Source organism: Numida meleagris, chromosome 3 (genome assembly GCF_002078875.1).
Source record: "Numida meleagris isolate 19003 breed g44 Domestic line chromosome 3, NumMel1.0, whole genome shotgun sequence".
Lineage (NCBI taxonomy): Eukaryota > Metazoa > Chordata > Aves > Galliformes > Numididae > Numida > Numida meleagris.
This window is the reverse complement of record NC_034411.1, coordinates 35,689,682-35,705,452: the sequence shown is the minus strand read 5'-3', so window position 1 is coordinate 35,705,452 and position 15,771 is coordinate 35,689,682. Positions and strand designations below refer to the sequence as shown.

The 15,771-nt window shown below is 36.9% G+C and overlaps 1 protein-coding gene across 6 annotated transcripts in view; it reads right to left on the bottom strand.

Moving 5' to 3' along the window:
- Nucleotides 1–15,771, bottom strand: part of LOC110396100 (inactive phospholipase D5-like) — a 304,755-nt gene that overhangs the window by 51,719 nt on the left and 237,265 nt on the right. For all 6 annotated transcript variants that reach the window (XM_021391423.1, XM_021391422.1, XM_021391424.1 and 3 more), the window contains one exon: nucleotides 9,737–9,851. In XM_021391423.1, the coding sequence (XP_021247098.1) occupies nucleotides 9,737–9,851 (115 nt within the window). The remainder of the gene's footprint in view (nucleotides 1–9,736; nucleotides 9,852–15,771) is intronic.

Below are 15,771 nucleotides of genomic sequence, written 5' to 3'. Positions count from 1 at the left end.
CATCAGGAGCAGAAATCCATTTTGAGTCATGGAAGTGACTATAAATTTCTGCACTAAATATTTGTTCACTATATACAGTTAGTATTCTGTCTGAAAGACAGAAAATATGCGGAATGCACTCTGTTCACAAGTGTCAGCATTAGAGACAATCACTGCAAGAGCGGGCAAAGAGAAATGGAAATGGCGGAGATTATTGTAGAGATATCATTCTGGGATCTATACTTCCAGATAAATAACTTCAGACCAAGCTTAACGTAATTTCATTTCCAACCACTAGGCTGTATAAAAATTCATAAAATATCTTAGTGTTGTAGAAACGTAAGGTTACTTTAAAAAGTGATGTATGGAATCAACAGAAAGGTTAGATGGCGCCCTGGGCAGCCTGATCTGATGGACAACAACCCTGCCCACAGCAGGAGGGTTGGAAGTGGGTGATCTTTAAGGTCCTTTCCAACCCAAGACATTCTGTGATTCTATGGTAAGTCTGCAGTGACAGATTAAAACACAGTTCTAAGAACTCAGTCAGGTTTCAAGCGGACAAGAAACACCTGGGATCTAGATGAGTAGACAAAATTCATCAACGATTAAAATATACTGCTTTCTTTGGACCCCTATACAAAACATCATTGGCTATCATCTCTTTTCGGGATGAGATCGGGATCGCTACTGCTTTTGCAACTAGGGGAGAGCACAGGGTACCAACACTTCCCCAAATTGAGCACAGTTACCTAAATAATGTTTTCCAAGCTCATACAGTCTTGGCAGCTCTTACTAGCTCTTCCAGTAGGTAGGAACTCACATGCAATCTATATGTTGTAGAAATGTCATAACTAATTTCATCTAATGCCATCTGTTATTGGTTTCTCTGTGCCAAAAAGTGTCAGCAACTCAAACCACTATTGTCATACAAAAACCATCCATGCAAATTATCAAGCAGGATTTGGAGATATTTTCTGTGGTGTGAACCTGCTATATTGGACTGGACTACTTATTGCTAAACAAAAGCAATGTGACTTCACAAAATGGCTGGATTACCAACACTTGTAGCTGTTCTGGAACTTACAAAACACAAGCACACCCATTTCCACCAAATCTGTGAATACACGTGCATTAGTAACAGAATCAAATGCAAATAAATTTGCAAACTGCAAATACATACAAAAATACTGATCGGTCAACTGTGAAAGACAGAAGTCGCACAATTAAAAATTTTAAAGCAGAAGAATTATGACATTGTTTCTACTAAACAACTAGCATGTTAGAAATGCCTTAGAGTATATATAGACTTAATTCATCAAGTCAGATGTAGTACTATTAACTATGGTTCTTTTAATCATTGGCTACAGATATTGGAAAACAAATGAGTGATATTATATAATGCAAAAGTACACATTACACATAAATTCCTTTCAAAGATAGTCATTTCTAAATCTACAGATACAGATGCTGTAGATAGAACTTAAAAATAGACTTTGCCACCTGCATATCTGGCTTCTGTGGGCACCAAGAGTTTTTAGCTTAAATAAACCTTTTTCCCTCCTCGCTCTTTCAAAAACAAGTCAGTACAACCCAAGACCCTGATTGCCTCAAGAATTTAAATTAAAGTAAGGTTTTTCTTTTTCTTTTTTTGCTCTATAAGTTATACTCTCATACTACTAATTTTCTATTGTTAGAGAACATTTTTAAGGCAGACCATGCCTAAACCTTCTTAAAATGGGTAGGTTTCAGATTCGTAAGAGAAAATAAGCTGTTTCACATTGCAGTCTACTATGGTGCCTATTTTGAGGTTATTTGTGTGTCTGATGAAGTTTTAATCCCAGAGTAGGTATTGTTTTCTATAAACCTTAAACAAAAACTGGACTACAGTACCTTATGTTTTTGAGCTAAGATATCTAAACTAGGCAATGACGATGGAAACTATGCCTTTTAGCTCAACAACTCATTCAGAACTGCACAGAAGGATCCATTCTCTGACCAAGTTTCAAAATCCTGTCCTATAACCAGAAGCTTAAAATAATTCTACCACATTTTTTTCAAAATACGTAAAGGTAGCAGGAGGAACAGCAGCAGAGCCAGGACTAGATAGCAGGTTCCTTCTATCCCAAATAAATGTCATGTTTAAATGAAGGCAGAAATTAGAAGAATTACTTCAAACTATTAAGAGCTTTAATATCAAGGACCCAGGGAGATTCCTCTATGGAATATCCTCTACATTTTCCAAACCTTTGTGATCACAGCCCCTATTTTATGAAGTTAAAGATCTTCAATACTAACTTAAACAATCTGATAGCTGTCATGTGCCTGGTAAGGTAGATAACTCTCTTTCAAGCTGAAAATTTAAAAACTTTTAGATGGATCAGAATTTTGAACCTATTCTTCCACAATTCAGGCAGATGTCAAAAACATTTTGTCCATCTATATGCATCTCTAAGATGTAACAAAAATTTTACCTGCCCTCTCTTTTCAGTCATGATTAATAGGGTTGGACATGGCTTGGCTTACCTTATATTGCAGGATCTAGCTCCCCAGCTGAAACAAACGAGAAACATTTCTTATGAGTCCTCATGGGATTTAGGCAAAAAACCAATGCTGAACACTTCCTTGCTATCAAGACTTCAGTGGATGTGTGTACACTTAGCAACATAAAATGAGTCAAAGACGTTTAGGTGCCTAAATAGAAAGGCATTTTCCCTCCAGACCAGCTAAAAAGGAGTTTCTGCATATTAGTCTTGCCCAGACGTTAGGTAGATACTTGAATGTCCAATGTAAAACTGAATTATGTGAAATTCAGATCCAGATTGCTTCCTTCAGGAGGACTCACTGTTGATCCTCTCAAAGGATCCTACTTATTTGTTCCAGAAAAACCAAAAATGAAATGAGTCTATTTTTGGTACTTCTGAATTTTAATGGAACTTGTCTCTAACACCCCTCCTTTCACAGTCTTACAGAACCTGGCCTAGAAAAGACTGACTAATAAGAAAGCAGTGGAACTGCAACTCCATTCAATGCCTTAGATATAGCCATCGGCTGAGCTTCAGCTCTTAAAAGCACTCTTTGTGCTCCCATGCAGTATACATCCATTAGCATCCATTCCAGCTTCCCACTGAATGGAGTGTGTTATTCTTTTAGTTTTCGCACTGTTTTTTACATTGATTCCCAGCATTGTCTTCACATGAAGAGGGATTTAAGTGTTACTTAAGTACAAAAGTTTAGGTTATTCTTCTATACAATGCAGTTATTAGAACAATCCTTTAAACCAGTCTAGACCTTTCCTACACACCAGAGCCAAATACACATGAGACCGCAACTCATAGGGGCCTGCCTAATTTCTTAAAATCTCCCATGGTTTCTCTTTCATAATCTGCTCAAAGTCCACTGTCCACTTGTTTGGAACATTTTCTCTAATACGGAAACCAAACATTTGAGGCTGAAAATTTAAATTTAGTCATGCTTTACCCTACCACCTACCTACAGAAAACTGTGAACTCCTGCTCTCCTCTCGCCCCAAACATATTTTATGTCCATATAAACTGATCAGGAGGTGCCCTTGCTAACTATGATAGGTTTTTATTTTCCAAAGAAGTTTTCTCCCAAATGGAGGGCTCCACATTCCTAGGACTTGCAGTAAACAAAGGCTCAAGGTTAAAAAATAGTGCCTAACTGGCAGCATGTTTCCTAAGGAGAAACTGGACTGAGGTTCTCAGATGTTCTCCATCTTTCTATAATAAAACACAAGTTTTTCAGTCTTTCTATAACATGCTAAAACTATGAAATCTTCTCCCCATTCACTCACACCTTGATGTAGGGAAAAGGAATGTGACTGTGGTTGAAGATAAGAATGTTCCACAAGCCTGACAGCTCTAAAACCACTCTAGGCCTTAAGTGTGCCAACAAAAGCATACAGAATATGGCTTTAAATACATTTATGTATGATATATACATATTAAACATATACAATAAATAAACACAATTAAATATTCACTACTGCTGTCCACTGGAGAACAATTACATTAAAACAAAATTAAAGAAAAAAGCCTTCTAAAATACTAAAAATCCCTAAGCATTACATGAACTCACAGATTAAGCCTATCTAAACAATGTTCTGCCTCCACTGTCAACCACAGCTACGTATTTCGAATCCTTATGTAGTACATGACCTGTGAGATAACACACTGAATAATGCAGAAATCAAATGCAAAGCAGAATTATGCCAATTAAAAAAAAAAATTCTTTTTAATCAGTCTGTGGCCAAACTAGTCCCCCGGTCTGTTTTGCCACGTGACCACTGCTGCAAGGAAGAAGGCCGGGAGGGACAACATATGGTGGAGAGGGCAAAGAGCAGCTTGGGATCATGCAGCTGCCCAGAGACAGACTTGATTTGTCATGGAATGGTAACTGCTAGTGTTTGCAATCCAAAGTGCACAAATAAAAGCTCAAAAAGCTTACAGAGCTCCACTTTCTACTAATTTCTTTGTCTCTTTACAATAATATTATTTGCCTGTTTTTCTATTTTGGTTGCATCTAGCTATGAGACGGTAACCCTAAGCAAATGTTCACAAACTGCTCAGTAAGTCAGAGTATCATCTAATGATTAGATCCTGCCTTAATTAACACAAAGACTTCATATGATTCTTCAGTTTCAATACTTAAATTCAATAGCTGTAAGCTAAATTAGATGATTTTTAAAAAATCTTATTTGTGAAATGGACAGAGTCCTCTTTCCATATCTGCCACAGCAAGCACTGACAAAAAAGCATTCCTTGCAAACATATGAAAAATGATTTATGAAAAGGGAGTACTGGGGGAAAAGAAAAAAAGAATGAAGCATACGAATTGAAGGAAATGTATTGGCATGCCTTAAAAAGTGTTAATACTGTCAGCTAAAATAATATTTTAATTAGCATGGAACTTAGATTCTGTGCATGTAAGAAATGATACAACAACCTGCTAATTGGAAACAATACCATTCAGATGTTACTGAGGCACAAAGACTGGTACATAATTATGTGCAAGGGATGGGAGGGTTACAAGAAATGTTTCAATCTAGTAAACCAACCACAGCTGAGAAAAGGCTAAAGCAATAACCTTGAAATAAGGTACTGTCACAGCACAGGAAGGATAAAATGTTTGTTTACACAGTGAGTCAAATTCTGCCTAGAGGCAGACCTACCTTTCACAAGACAGTCATGTACATATATGCATAGTATTTGTATACATATGTGAGAAAGTGAATTATAGCTTTAACGAGAAGATTCTCGTTAAAGAGAATCTTTAAATCTTTAAAGATTCTCTTTAAAGAGAATCAAGAATTCACCCTAGATTTGCCTATTATTAAAGATCCTATGAAAATAGCTTCATAATTTATATGTTTAGTAATAAATTTGACAGTGTTAGTTGGGAAAACATACTTGTATTTATTGTTGCTTTTAAAAATATGAATATATATATATATGTTTAAAATTATGATTATAAAAGACAAATGCTTGGATCTAGCTTTTGGTGCCAGTACTGGAGTTAATAATTGCCAGATGTCCCTGAGAGAGAGAAGCAGCAACTGACCTGCCTAACAGTGATGTTGGAAGAAGAAATTCATTAATACTGTATTTGCAGAGCACTCAGATACCACAGTGAGAAGCACTATGGAAAATCCTATGAGGGAATAAATCATTCTGTATGCAGTGCAGGATCTGGCAGATGTGCAATAAAGAAAGCCTGGAGACATACATTAAATACGAAGATTAAAAAAAAAAAAAAAGATTCTACTAATTATCAACAAAGATAATATCCCCTGAATGAGCATCATTTCCCTCAGGCGTTAAATGTTTGATGTATTCTCATTTGATACAATGGAAAAGTCTTCTTATTAACTAATATGGTAAGATTACACCAATACCAGTTAGGTATTTCATGTAAAATATAGCATCAGATAATGAAATTAAAGTTTATCGTACATATAAGTTCTGGGGCTAGTATTTCCTCATTACTGAAGGTCTAATTTTGCAACTAAATAACACTCCTGCAGTGCAACAATTATTATCAAATGCATATTACTGTAGCACTCAGAGATTCCTATCACCACAGCTCTAGGTGCGTTGGCAGAGTAAATCAATTCATGCTTCACAGTGCATTTGCTGTACTGCTTCTGTAATCAAGCAACCTTTTTTTATAGCTAGCTCAGGTAAGCCAGGATAGCAAAGACATGGCGAAGAGAAGATCAAGAGCGGTGACAAAACTTGCAGGTTCATTGCTAGCTCAGCTATCTGTACAAACACTGCTCACTGTTCTGTAAGTTACTCATTTTATTTTACTCTACACCACTTCAGCTCTTCTGTTCATATAAATTGGGCTTTATCTTACCCCCTCAAATCTGAAGTCAGAGTTCAACTTCCTCCTCTGTCAAACAGCAGAGATGGGAAGGATGTGTAAGGAGGACTCTATGATGTACCCCTGGGATGGAAAGATCTATCAGAGCTACTTTCGGCAGTAGATCAGAAATGGGGTGAGGAGGCAAGACAGCGCCACTCATATCTGTCTACAAAAATGAAATACCTGATAGAATAAGCTGGCTTTTAGCTGTAGTCTCAATATCTGTGCTGAGTTGCAGCAATGCTGTTACATATTATGGTTCTTAGTACAAAAAAGAAGACTGCATGAGACAATACAGATGACCAAGTTTAGCTCATAAAGCAACAACACGGACTTTTACATGGGCTACTAAAGTCAGAAAGGGCACACTATGTGAAGGTGCACAGTGAGGGAGACATCCCTGGGCTAAAGAAATGCAGGCAATGTTTGGGAAGCCCTGACTGCACCATCCTTAAAGGTTCTCAGGTAGTATTTGAACAGGCACAGCCTGTGGTTGATGATGCCCAAGTTGACACTCATTCTGACCCCAGGAACCAGCTTGCACTGTGCAGGGGCACAGCTTAAGGGTGCCGATCACCCAGTCTGGTGAAAAGGAAGACAAGGCTCTTCCACATCCTCTGTGCAATAGCAAATGTATCTTGTGTTCACTAGGACAGTCTGCCAGTCCCACACTGCACTGCACTAGTGTGATCTCACCTTGAGCACTGTCAGTAGTTTTAGATGTCATAATATAAGAAGGACATAAATCTATTAGAGAGCATCCAAAGGAGGGCTACAAAGATGGTAAAGGGTCTAGAGGGCAGGACGCATGAGGAACCGCTGAGGTCCCTCGGTGTGCTGAGCCCAGAGCAGAGGAGCTGAGAGGCAGCGCTGAGCTCTGCTCTCTGTGACAGTGACAGGGCCCAAGGGAATAGGGCTGCACCAGGGGAAGGTCAAGTGGGGGTTAGGGATAGGTTCTGCACCAGAGGGTGGTCAGGCACTGGAACAGGCTGCCCAGGGCAGTGGTCATGTCCCCATGTTTGCTGGAGTTCAAGAAGCATTTGGACAATGCTCACAGAAATATGGTTTGAATTTTGGGTGATCCTTTGTGGAGCCGGGAATTAGACTCAAAGATCCTTGTGGGTCCGTTCCAACTCAGGATATTTCATGATTCTACTGTGTGGAAACCGTCTGATTATTACACACAATCTGCTTTAGAAGGAAGAGGCTAATCTATGCTTACCTAGCAAGGGGAAGGCAAGCTCAGGAATGTGCAAAACTCCCAGAGCCCAACAAGCTATGTACGTGCTTTCTCTACTCACTACTGCTTGTACCCCTGGCTACATGAATATTTGCTGCATAGGAACAGTCAGCTCAGTTTATAGGCTGGTGAAGTTTGAAACAGTACTTGGACCCTCCTCTGCCCAATTCAGATAGACAATTAAGTCTGACCTTTTAATTGAAAGTGGCATGTCAAAACTAAGTTGTCTCTTAGGAATGTAGAACCAAATAAAGATTTATCAAGCTTTCCTGGGAATAAGAAACAACAAACCAATGTAAACGTAAGGCAGCAGAGCTGGCAATCATTATATCATCATTAAGACATTTTAACAAAAATACAAGAATTTGTAGAAATAAACTAAAACACAGAATGAGGAAAAGCATTCGTAGTGAGAAAAGCAAGAATTTACAATATTGATCTGCAAAAAAGGCCAAAAGTAGAACAGGGATCTAAGAGGATGGCAACAAAACTCACAAGAATTACTATATAAAAGTTACTCTGATTCTTTGTAGCTCAGAGCACTCAAACATATCTGTCCCTACATTTGAATACTCTAAAATTTTCTGTCTCAGGAATCTGAATTAGACATAAGGGAAACTGAAGCTAATAAAATAGTAAAAGCTTATGTTCTATTTGCTTGCTCAAAAAGTTCACAGATCTGATTAATTCCCACAAACTGACACGTATGTTAAAGACAAACGCAGTTTTCTTTCGTAGTTTTTATGCTCATCTTTCTTCGAAAGGGGATAATTTTTGATATTTAGTATTCTAAATAAATGATAACTAAAATATCAGTTGGGAGGTACACCAATATAAATGAACAGGTCCAACCTTCAATTGCATTTGATTGGGTGCAGCTTGGGACTCTAGAACCACAGAGGAATACAATGACTTTTTTTAAACACAGTTTCATTGGTGTTGATATTAGAATAGACATTTATTTTTTCAACACATCAGAAAAATATAATTCCTTATTTCAGAGATGTCTGTCAGAGCTGATGTAGCCTCACTGGTTATCAAAGGATCAGTATCACTTTTAGTCATGTAGCAGAAATAATCAAAGTCCTGGAATAGGCAATGTCATAAAGTGACAAGTCTCCACAATGATTACACTGAAATAACACATCAGTCATCAAAAAACGTGCCAGTCTTGATCAAAAGGCAATCTACCTAAGGAACCAGGACTTCCGCTAGTAATTTTTTTTTTGGTTTTTTTTTTACTTTCCCAGTCAGGAGATTATAAGGAATTTAAACAAATGAAGATTAATTTTTGTTGGAAAAGGATGTTCTTTATTCTTCACCATACAAAGACATGTAGCTTAGCTTGATTTATTTTTTAGAATTCCCTTTCTGATCCATATATTAAACTAATCCATGTTGAAAATGATGATCATCGGAACATATATGTTCTTGTTTCCTTTTAAAATTTATCCTACCATTAAAATCATACTTTTAGCAGATTATATAGATGATTAAGGTATTTTTATTCAGGAGAAATGCGTGTGAGATTGTCAAAACTTTTAAGAGATCCCAATTTCTTTTAGCATTTCTTAAATTGCCTTCACTTTATCTTTTTAGTTTTACATAAAGAAAGTTTAGTCATGTAGCCTCAGTGAGTAACTCCTCTTTGAACAGTGATTTTGAATTTCAAATGAATCCTTAGAAAAGTAGGCACCTGAGAATATACACACATAGCACAGAAACCTGTGCCAGTTGGCTAAATCTGACTGAAAGTATTTTTCTGTGCTTCAAAATCATCAGTAGCATAGACATGTTTTATTAAATTATTTTGCTATTGCTTAAAAGAGGAAACTATCTTGTTCCACAGGGTATAACAGCAATTTCTCTGCTTACCATTAGTATGGCTATAGTGGGTTTAAACATCTATGTAAATACTGCATCACCTTTTTAACCAATGCAAACCACAAACATCTCCTCCAGCTACAGTAAGTTTCAGATTTTTAATAACTACGAATCAAAGAAAGTCGAAGGCTTATAGGACAACATTGCTCAACAATGTTGAGCGCATGTCATCTGAGCCTGCATTTAAAGTAAAACAAACACTACCTAGCAGTCAATGGAATAGCAACATAAAGACTTTGGTCTTACCCTTTGATTTCAAGTCATTTAATACTTTTGATTCCACGGGCAGTATGTCACTCACTAGTTTTATCTCAATATTTCGGGATGCTAGTTCAAGCAATTTTTCAAAAAGACGCTGACCCTGGAAAGAACAGTAAAGGAAAGAAGAAGTGGTAAGGCACTGGATTGTTTAAATAGCGTTATCATCAAATTAAAGTCATGTTATATACACAAATAGTACAACAGGTGAGTAAATAAGATCCTAAATATGGTTAATCTATACTGAAGGATAGCAAGTTATTGTTCTGGAGGCCAAACTTGCCTTTTGCTTTTCCCAGGCTGTGCAATATCACTGATGATGACAAGCAACACACAGAGAGTGAAGTGTCTAGTTCTTGATGCTGCGTGAATGTGTTTTTATATTAGGTTTCTTGTAACCAATTACTTTATGTTAAATCATGATAAAAAGTGCATGGAAAAGAATTCATCACACGCTTTTGTATTGAGTATTTATTGTCTTTTTTTTTTTTTAAGTCGTTCCAACTACAGTGCAAAACACTTTCATGTAGTCATATGTTCATATTTGGAGGAGCTATACCAGACAGAAAAACAATAATCTGCATGTATATTATGTAATTTTCCCTTTTACAATGTTTTATTTTTACTATGTAAGCCCTATTTCTAACAAAGAACACAAAAAAGGGAATCTCATACATGTTAGAGAAACAGAAATTAAGGCAATTGTTTTCCATGAAGAATAAAATCTCCAATCAAGTCACATTTTTCCATGTCCAAAACCAAAGAAAAAGTAGACCCCTGAATAGTAAATATTTAATTTTTAGGATCAATGTTTATTTAAAGAAAAATGCTTGGTTAGAAGCATGTAGCTACATGACATCAAGAATAAAATATCCAACATACCACTATTTTTTTTTTTAACTACAGTCACAGAATTGGAGTCTCTTTCCTTGTTGCCATTCAAGCTTACTTCAGCAGTCACCAGTTACGATTAGCAATATCATACACACAAAAAAATTGGGTTTAATCAGTTGAAAAAGTGTCTGTTCTACCTATATAGTTCTCTTAGATTCAGTATAATGTTAGCACCAGGGTAAAATCTTGCACGTTATGCCAATTTTCAAAGAAACAGGTAGAAGATAAAGCCTTCCACAGGATTGCATTAGAGAATTCTCTGTACAACAATACCGTTACTCTAAAAATCTTAAAAGGATCTTTCTATTCTACAAAAACAGCCACTGCAAAAGCAGTTTCTGATGAAGCAATGTGACGTAACATGGACTAACAAAAACTCACACAGAAGCCCTCCTCCTACTCCACACTAAGAAACAGTAATCAGTGGGAAGCCTCTTTGCCCAGTAAAGCCCATTGAGCTTTGCTGGGATTTCAGCAGTCACAGAAAGTAGCTCTTCAACTGTCTACAGTACAGACATTTCCTAAGATTCACTTCAAAATGTACAAATGTATACAGCAAAATAAGAATACCCAGCCTTCTGAAAACTAGCTTCCTCAAAGTTAGAAAGCAGTCAGAAGCTGCAATGGAAACACAGAACTGCTGTTTGTGCCTGTTTGATGGCTGAAATCCACAGCATAGGTCCCTGCTCATCCCAGGACTTCCAGAAATTTAGCAGTCAACAAGATGCTGTAGTAATGAAAGCAAGAGAACATAAAAATAAAAGCATGCTTTACATGAGGATCTAAATACTTATTAGACTCAGCGCCTTTGTGATGACTAGGTGTTCCCTTTTGGAAGAAATAGCACCCCCATTTTATCTTACATACCCCAAAGCCTTTGTTGAGCTGCTATGCAAATCAGTCATCCCCATTAGTCACGAAGCTAAAAAGATCATTAATTCTCATCTTTTTAGTTTAATTTATTCATGAGGGATGTTAGCTGGAAGGATTTATTTATTAAAGAAGGCAGATATTACCAAAGAATTGAAGAGACAGTAGTGTGCAGGGGATGGATGCTGCATACAGAATTATGCAGCAGCTCCAATGCAATCCTTGGGCAGCAGCAGATCACTACTGACCAGCATTCCTTGGTGCTCTGATCCCCCAGAGGGTCTCTCCTGCAATTGCTGCAGACAAGCACTGCTAGACTGCAGCCAAATTTGGGGCCCGCAATGACTGCATCGTTCCCAGCCCATGCCTTAACCTGTTTCACCCGATCTTAGCATGTGCTGATGTGCCCAACGCAGCACCCTGGCTGTCTCTTACAGGCCATTCTGATAGTTAAATAGCCCACCCAAGGGGTGAATACATCATTTGGAGTGATCCAATTAAGACATCTTTTCTGAAAATGCATCTATTTTCCCATCAGGAACATCACAAGCTATGTGTTTATCGTGTCCTTTTTTGTCCAAATATGTTCATACGTGGTGAAACCTCAAATTGATAAAAACATTTAAGCATCTCTCAGTTGCAATGGTTACAGAGTCATAAAGCGTGGCTGGCTAAGACTAGGACTGCACTCACTACAAACATCTGTGTTTATACATGAATACAAAAGATATCACCCAGCATCAGATCTGGAAATAATTCCCTCTGTCACATCACTTGCTGCATAATCCCTTACCAGATATTAGAATCTCACCAAGGCTTAGTCTAGGGATTCTAAACAACTATGAGAAATACACATGTTGTTTATTAAAAAAAAATAATCTGTATGTACTATAGTAAAGCAGGATATAAGAAATTCTTTCTTCATTGTTGAAGTACCTGGCCTTCTTTTCCCATTAATATTAACTTGAAACTCAGTTTCTATGCTTTCTGACATGTTTACTTGCAATTTTACCGTTTTGAAAAAGAGAAGTGACAGGACAGGAGGTCTGAAGAGTTTTGTCACTGCTGCCAGCACATTTGAAATGCTTCTGTTAAATACAAACCCTCATCCTGTCATTCAGGCCACACTTTCTCTGTGAGACAATACCAGGCTGCTGTGTGATTACGTGACAACGATCTGAATCACTCCTGTACAGTTAGATTGTGAGGACTGAGAAACAGTAACAAGCCAACTGCCACGAAAATGCAGCACACTACCTTTCACTGTATTTGCCTTTTAGCAGACAACAACATTAAGAAAACAACTTATCCTGAGAAAATATTATCTTACATTTTCACAATGCTGTGTCAGAAAGCCTACTGAAAATGATGGTTTTGTAAGTATTAGCTTAAAGAAAGAAAATACACTGAAATCTCTGAAGCTGGCTGTAGCCAATTTCTGCTGGCAGCTGCTGGATTTACAGATGTTCTCATTCTCTTTGTACTTATTTGCATTTTTTAATAATTGTAAAGGATGTATACCTAATCTCTGGCACTAACATTTGTTTGATAAACAAATCACATAAGTCCCTTGTATGATGCCTGACTGCAAATGACACACAGCTCACCTTCACAGATTTCATTACCAAGCTGGACAGCTGGCTTACATAAGACATTCAGGTGGAGTGGGAGACTTCTCCCATCAAGCCATTTGAGAACTGCACAACAGGTAGGGAAATAGAGATGCAGTCAGAACCACTTCGTTTTTGTACAATCATTGTAAAAGTCAGACACACAGGTCTATCCTCAGATCATCTTATGATAGTCCAAATATACATCCAGGAGGAAATGTGCCATACTTTTGGCAATATCAATAAACCAAAATAGTATTGATTCTTACTTGTTAAAATGAAAATTTGTGACTGAAAGTATGTAAGGTCACTGTAAATTAATGTTTCTAAACATTAGAAGACTCAGAGGAAATCAACTGTGAAAATCATTAAATCTGCATGATTTTATGTTCCCGTCTCCTTTTATTCAAACTGAACTATAAGCTATCTTCAAATTTTTTGTTTCCAATGTCTTCTGATATCTCTAAACATCAGATTGCCACAGGAGGATTCACATGTTCACATTCTGCAAAAATCTGAATGTCTTTTGTTTAACAACTACCCTGCTGTCTTGAAAATGCACACAGATGACAGCACAAATTTGCCAAAACACATGGTTTTCTTCAGAATGAGAAAAGCAGGCATGGAAAGTTTACTGATAAGTTTGCAAAACTAATATTTGTTTACTTGATTTTCAAAGCTGTGGAAGACCACAAAACATTCTAGCATCATGCATTGACATTTGAAGACTCCAGTTCAGCATGACTCATGATGAACTCAGCTGAGCACATCAGTCAGCAATTTCAAACCACAAAACATGGAGAGACAACTGTTAAGGAGAAAAGGTAACACAAACAAAATTCAAGAACAGAGGGGGAAATTCTGCAATTTTATATACACACATGCATACATGTACATATGCACAACCATAGATAGACATATGGACCATAGGTTTATATGTGTACACGTGTGAATATAGAATTGCAGAATTTACTGCTCTGTTTTTCTTCAAGATGTATTTTGGACTTATACATACATACACACATAGATTCATATGTGCATATAAATACACAAACACAAAGAACATAGCCAGGTCCTGCAATTAAGAAAAAGCAATCTAGCCTACTCAGCTATTCTCCTCCAAAAATCCATGTCTTTTAAACTGGTCATGTAAAGAAACTTGCTTTGTACTACATCTTAACAAAATTAAAACTGTTAGTTGTACAGAAGGACATGAGTCCCTAAGGAAAATAATTATGTTCTTAGTTTCTGATAAAAGAAGTGTAGTTCAGGGAACAACTAGAACTTCCTCAACTATGAGCACTACAGTGCCTAGAAGTTCTGTGTAATATTTCTGTTACATGAGGATAAATTTCCCTGAATCCAAATTTGTAAAGACTCAAGGACATTTGACTTTTGAAAATTACCAGGTAACAATTACTGAAGCTGCTCTGTCATTTCTTTCATTTTATAACCTTAGAAAGCAAATGGAATTATACAAGTTTTCTTCCCTATTTTTCACTCACTAAGCTTTGTATACACTCTCAAGGGCAGCAATTTGCTAAGAATCCCTGCCTCTTTGGTAATTTCTTTAGCAATTAGATTGGCCAATAGCAGCATAGTGTTTTAGGATAAATAGACAAGCTTGACAGAAAAATCTATCAGCTGCTCAGCCCACACTGCTGTACAAATGAGGGAATGACTGGAATATTAATCATCTTTTAAACAGAAGTAATTAGTTTTCTAAGACTACTATGTATTCTAAATAGATAACTAAAATAGAACATTACTAAAGATATGTTACATTTTTAATGGATTTAACAGTGCATTTAAGGTTGAAGGAGCAAATCCACTTACATGTCTCTTCTTCCTTTCCCTGTTCTGACACTCAGCAACATCTTACAGTTTTTACTTTGCATGAAAACGTGGAACAGTGAATGGAATTGATGCTTAACTACTGAAATCCCAATTTCCAGTTTGCTATTTTTACTCTCTGTTTGGGATTTGTTAGGCTCTTCATGTTTTGAAGCAAATGACATGTTGAATTTTTTCAGACAAAATTTTTTTAAAAGATTCATGCACATCCTGAAAATGTCTAAGGCACTCTCTGTGAATTCGTCTGCTTGAATGACAGAACACGGGTTTGAAATTTCTTAAGCACTGAATTTAAATAAAGCTTAGCTACATAATTACATTGTGAAAAGTCTCAATATTTTGATACTCTATGAATTTATTCATGAACTCTACTCCAATATTTATAAGCATTACAAAAGGAAGGGTTTGTGCTAAATTTTCCATTTGAATGCTCAGCTCAGGTTTTCACTCATTTAAATGGACGTAGAGTAGATTCTGAAGAAAGTGAATGTATGCCCTTCAGCTAGGCAACAGCCTCTCTAAAAAGAAGTATCATTCAGTTCATCATCTGAAAACAGGCTGTTTGAAGCACCATCTTTGGTTGCTCAGAATACTGGTCACTGTCTATCAGTTAGCATAAGGCATTTTTTACTGCACAGTATTGTCCAAACTAGAGAGGAACGTGAAAAGTTTGTGACATAGTATAGTATTGTAGAGTCTTTATGTTTACCTACTGTGGTTTTAACTGAATTCCATTCCAGCTGAGTGGCTTTTTCCAGCAAATCCATTTGGTGGAAAAAAGATACTCTCAACCCA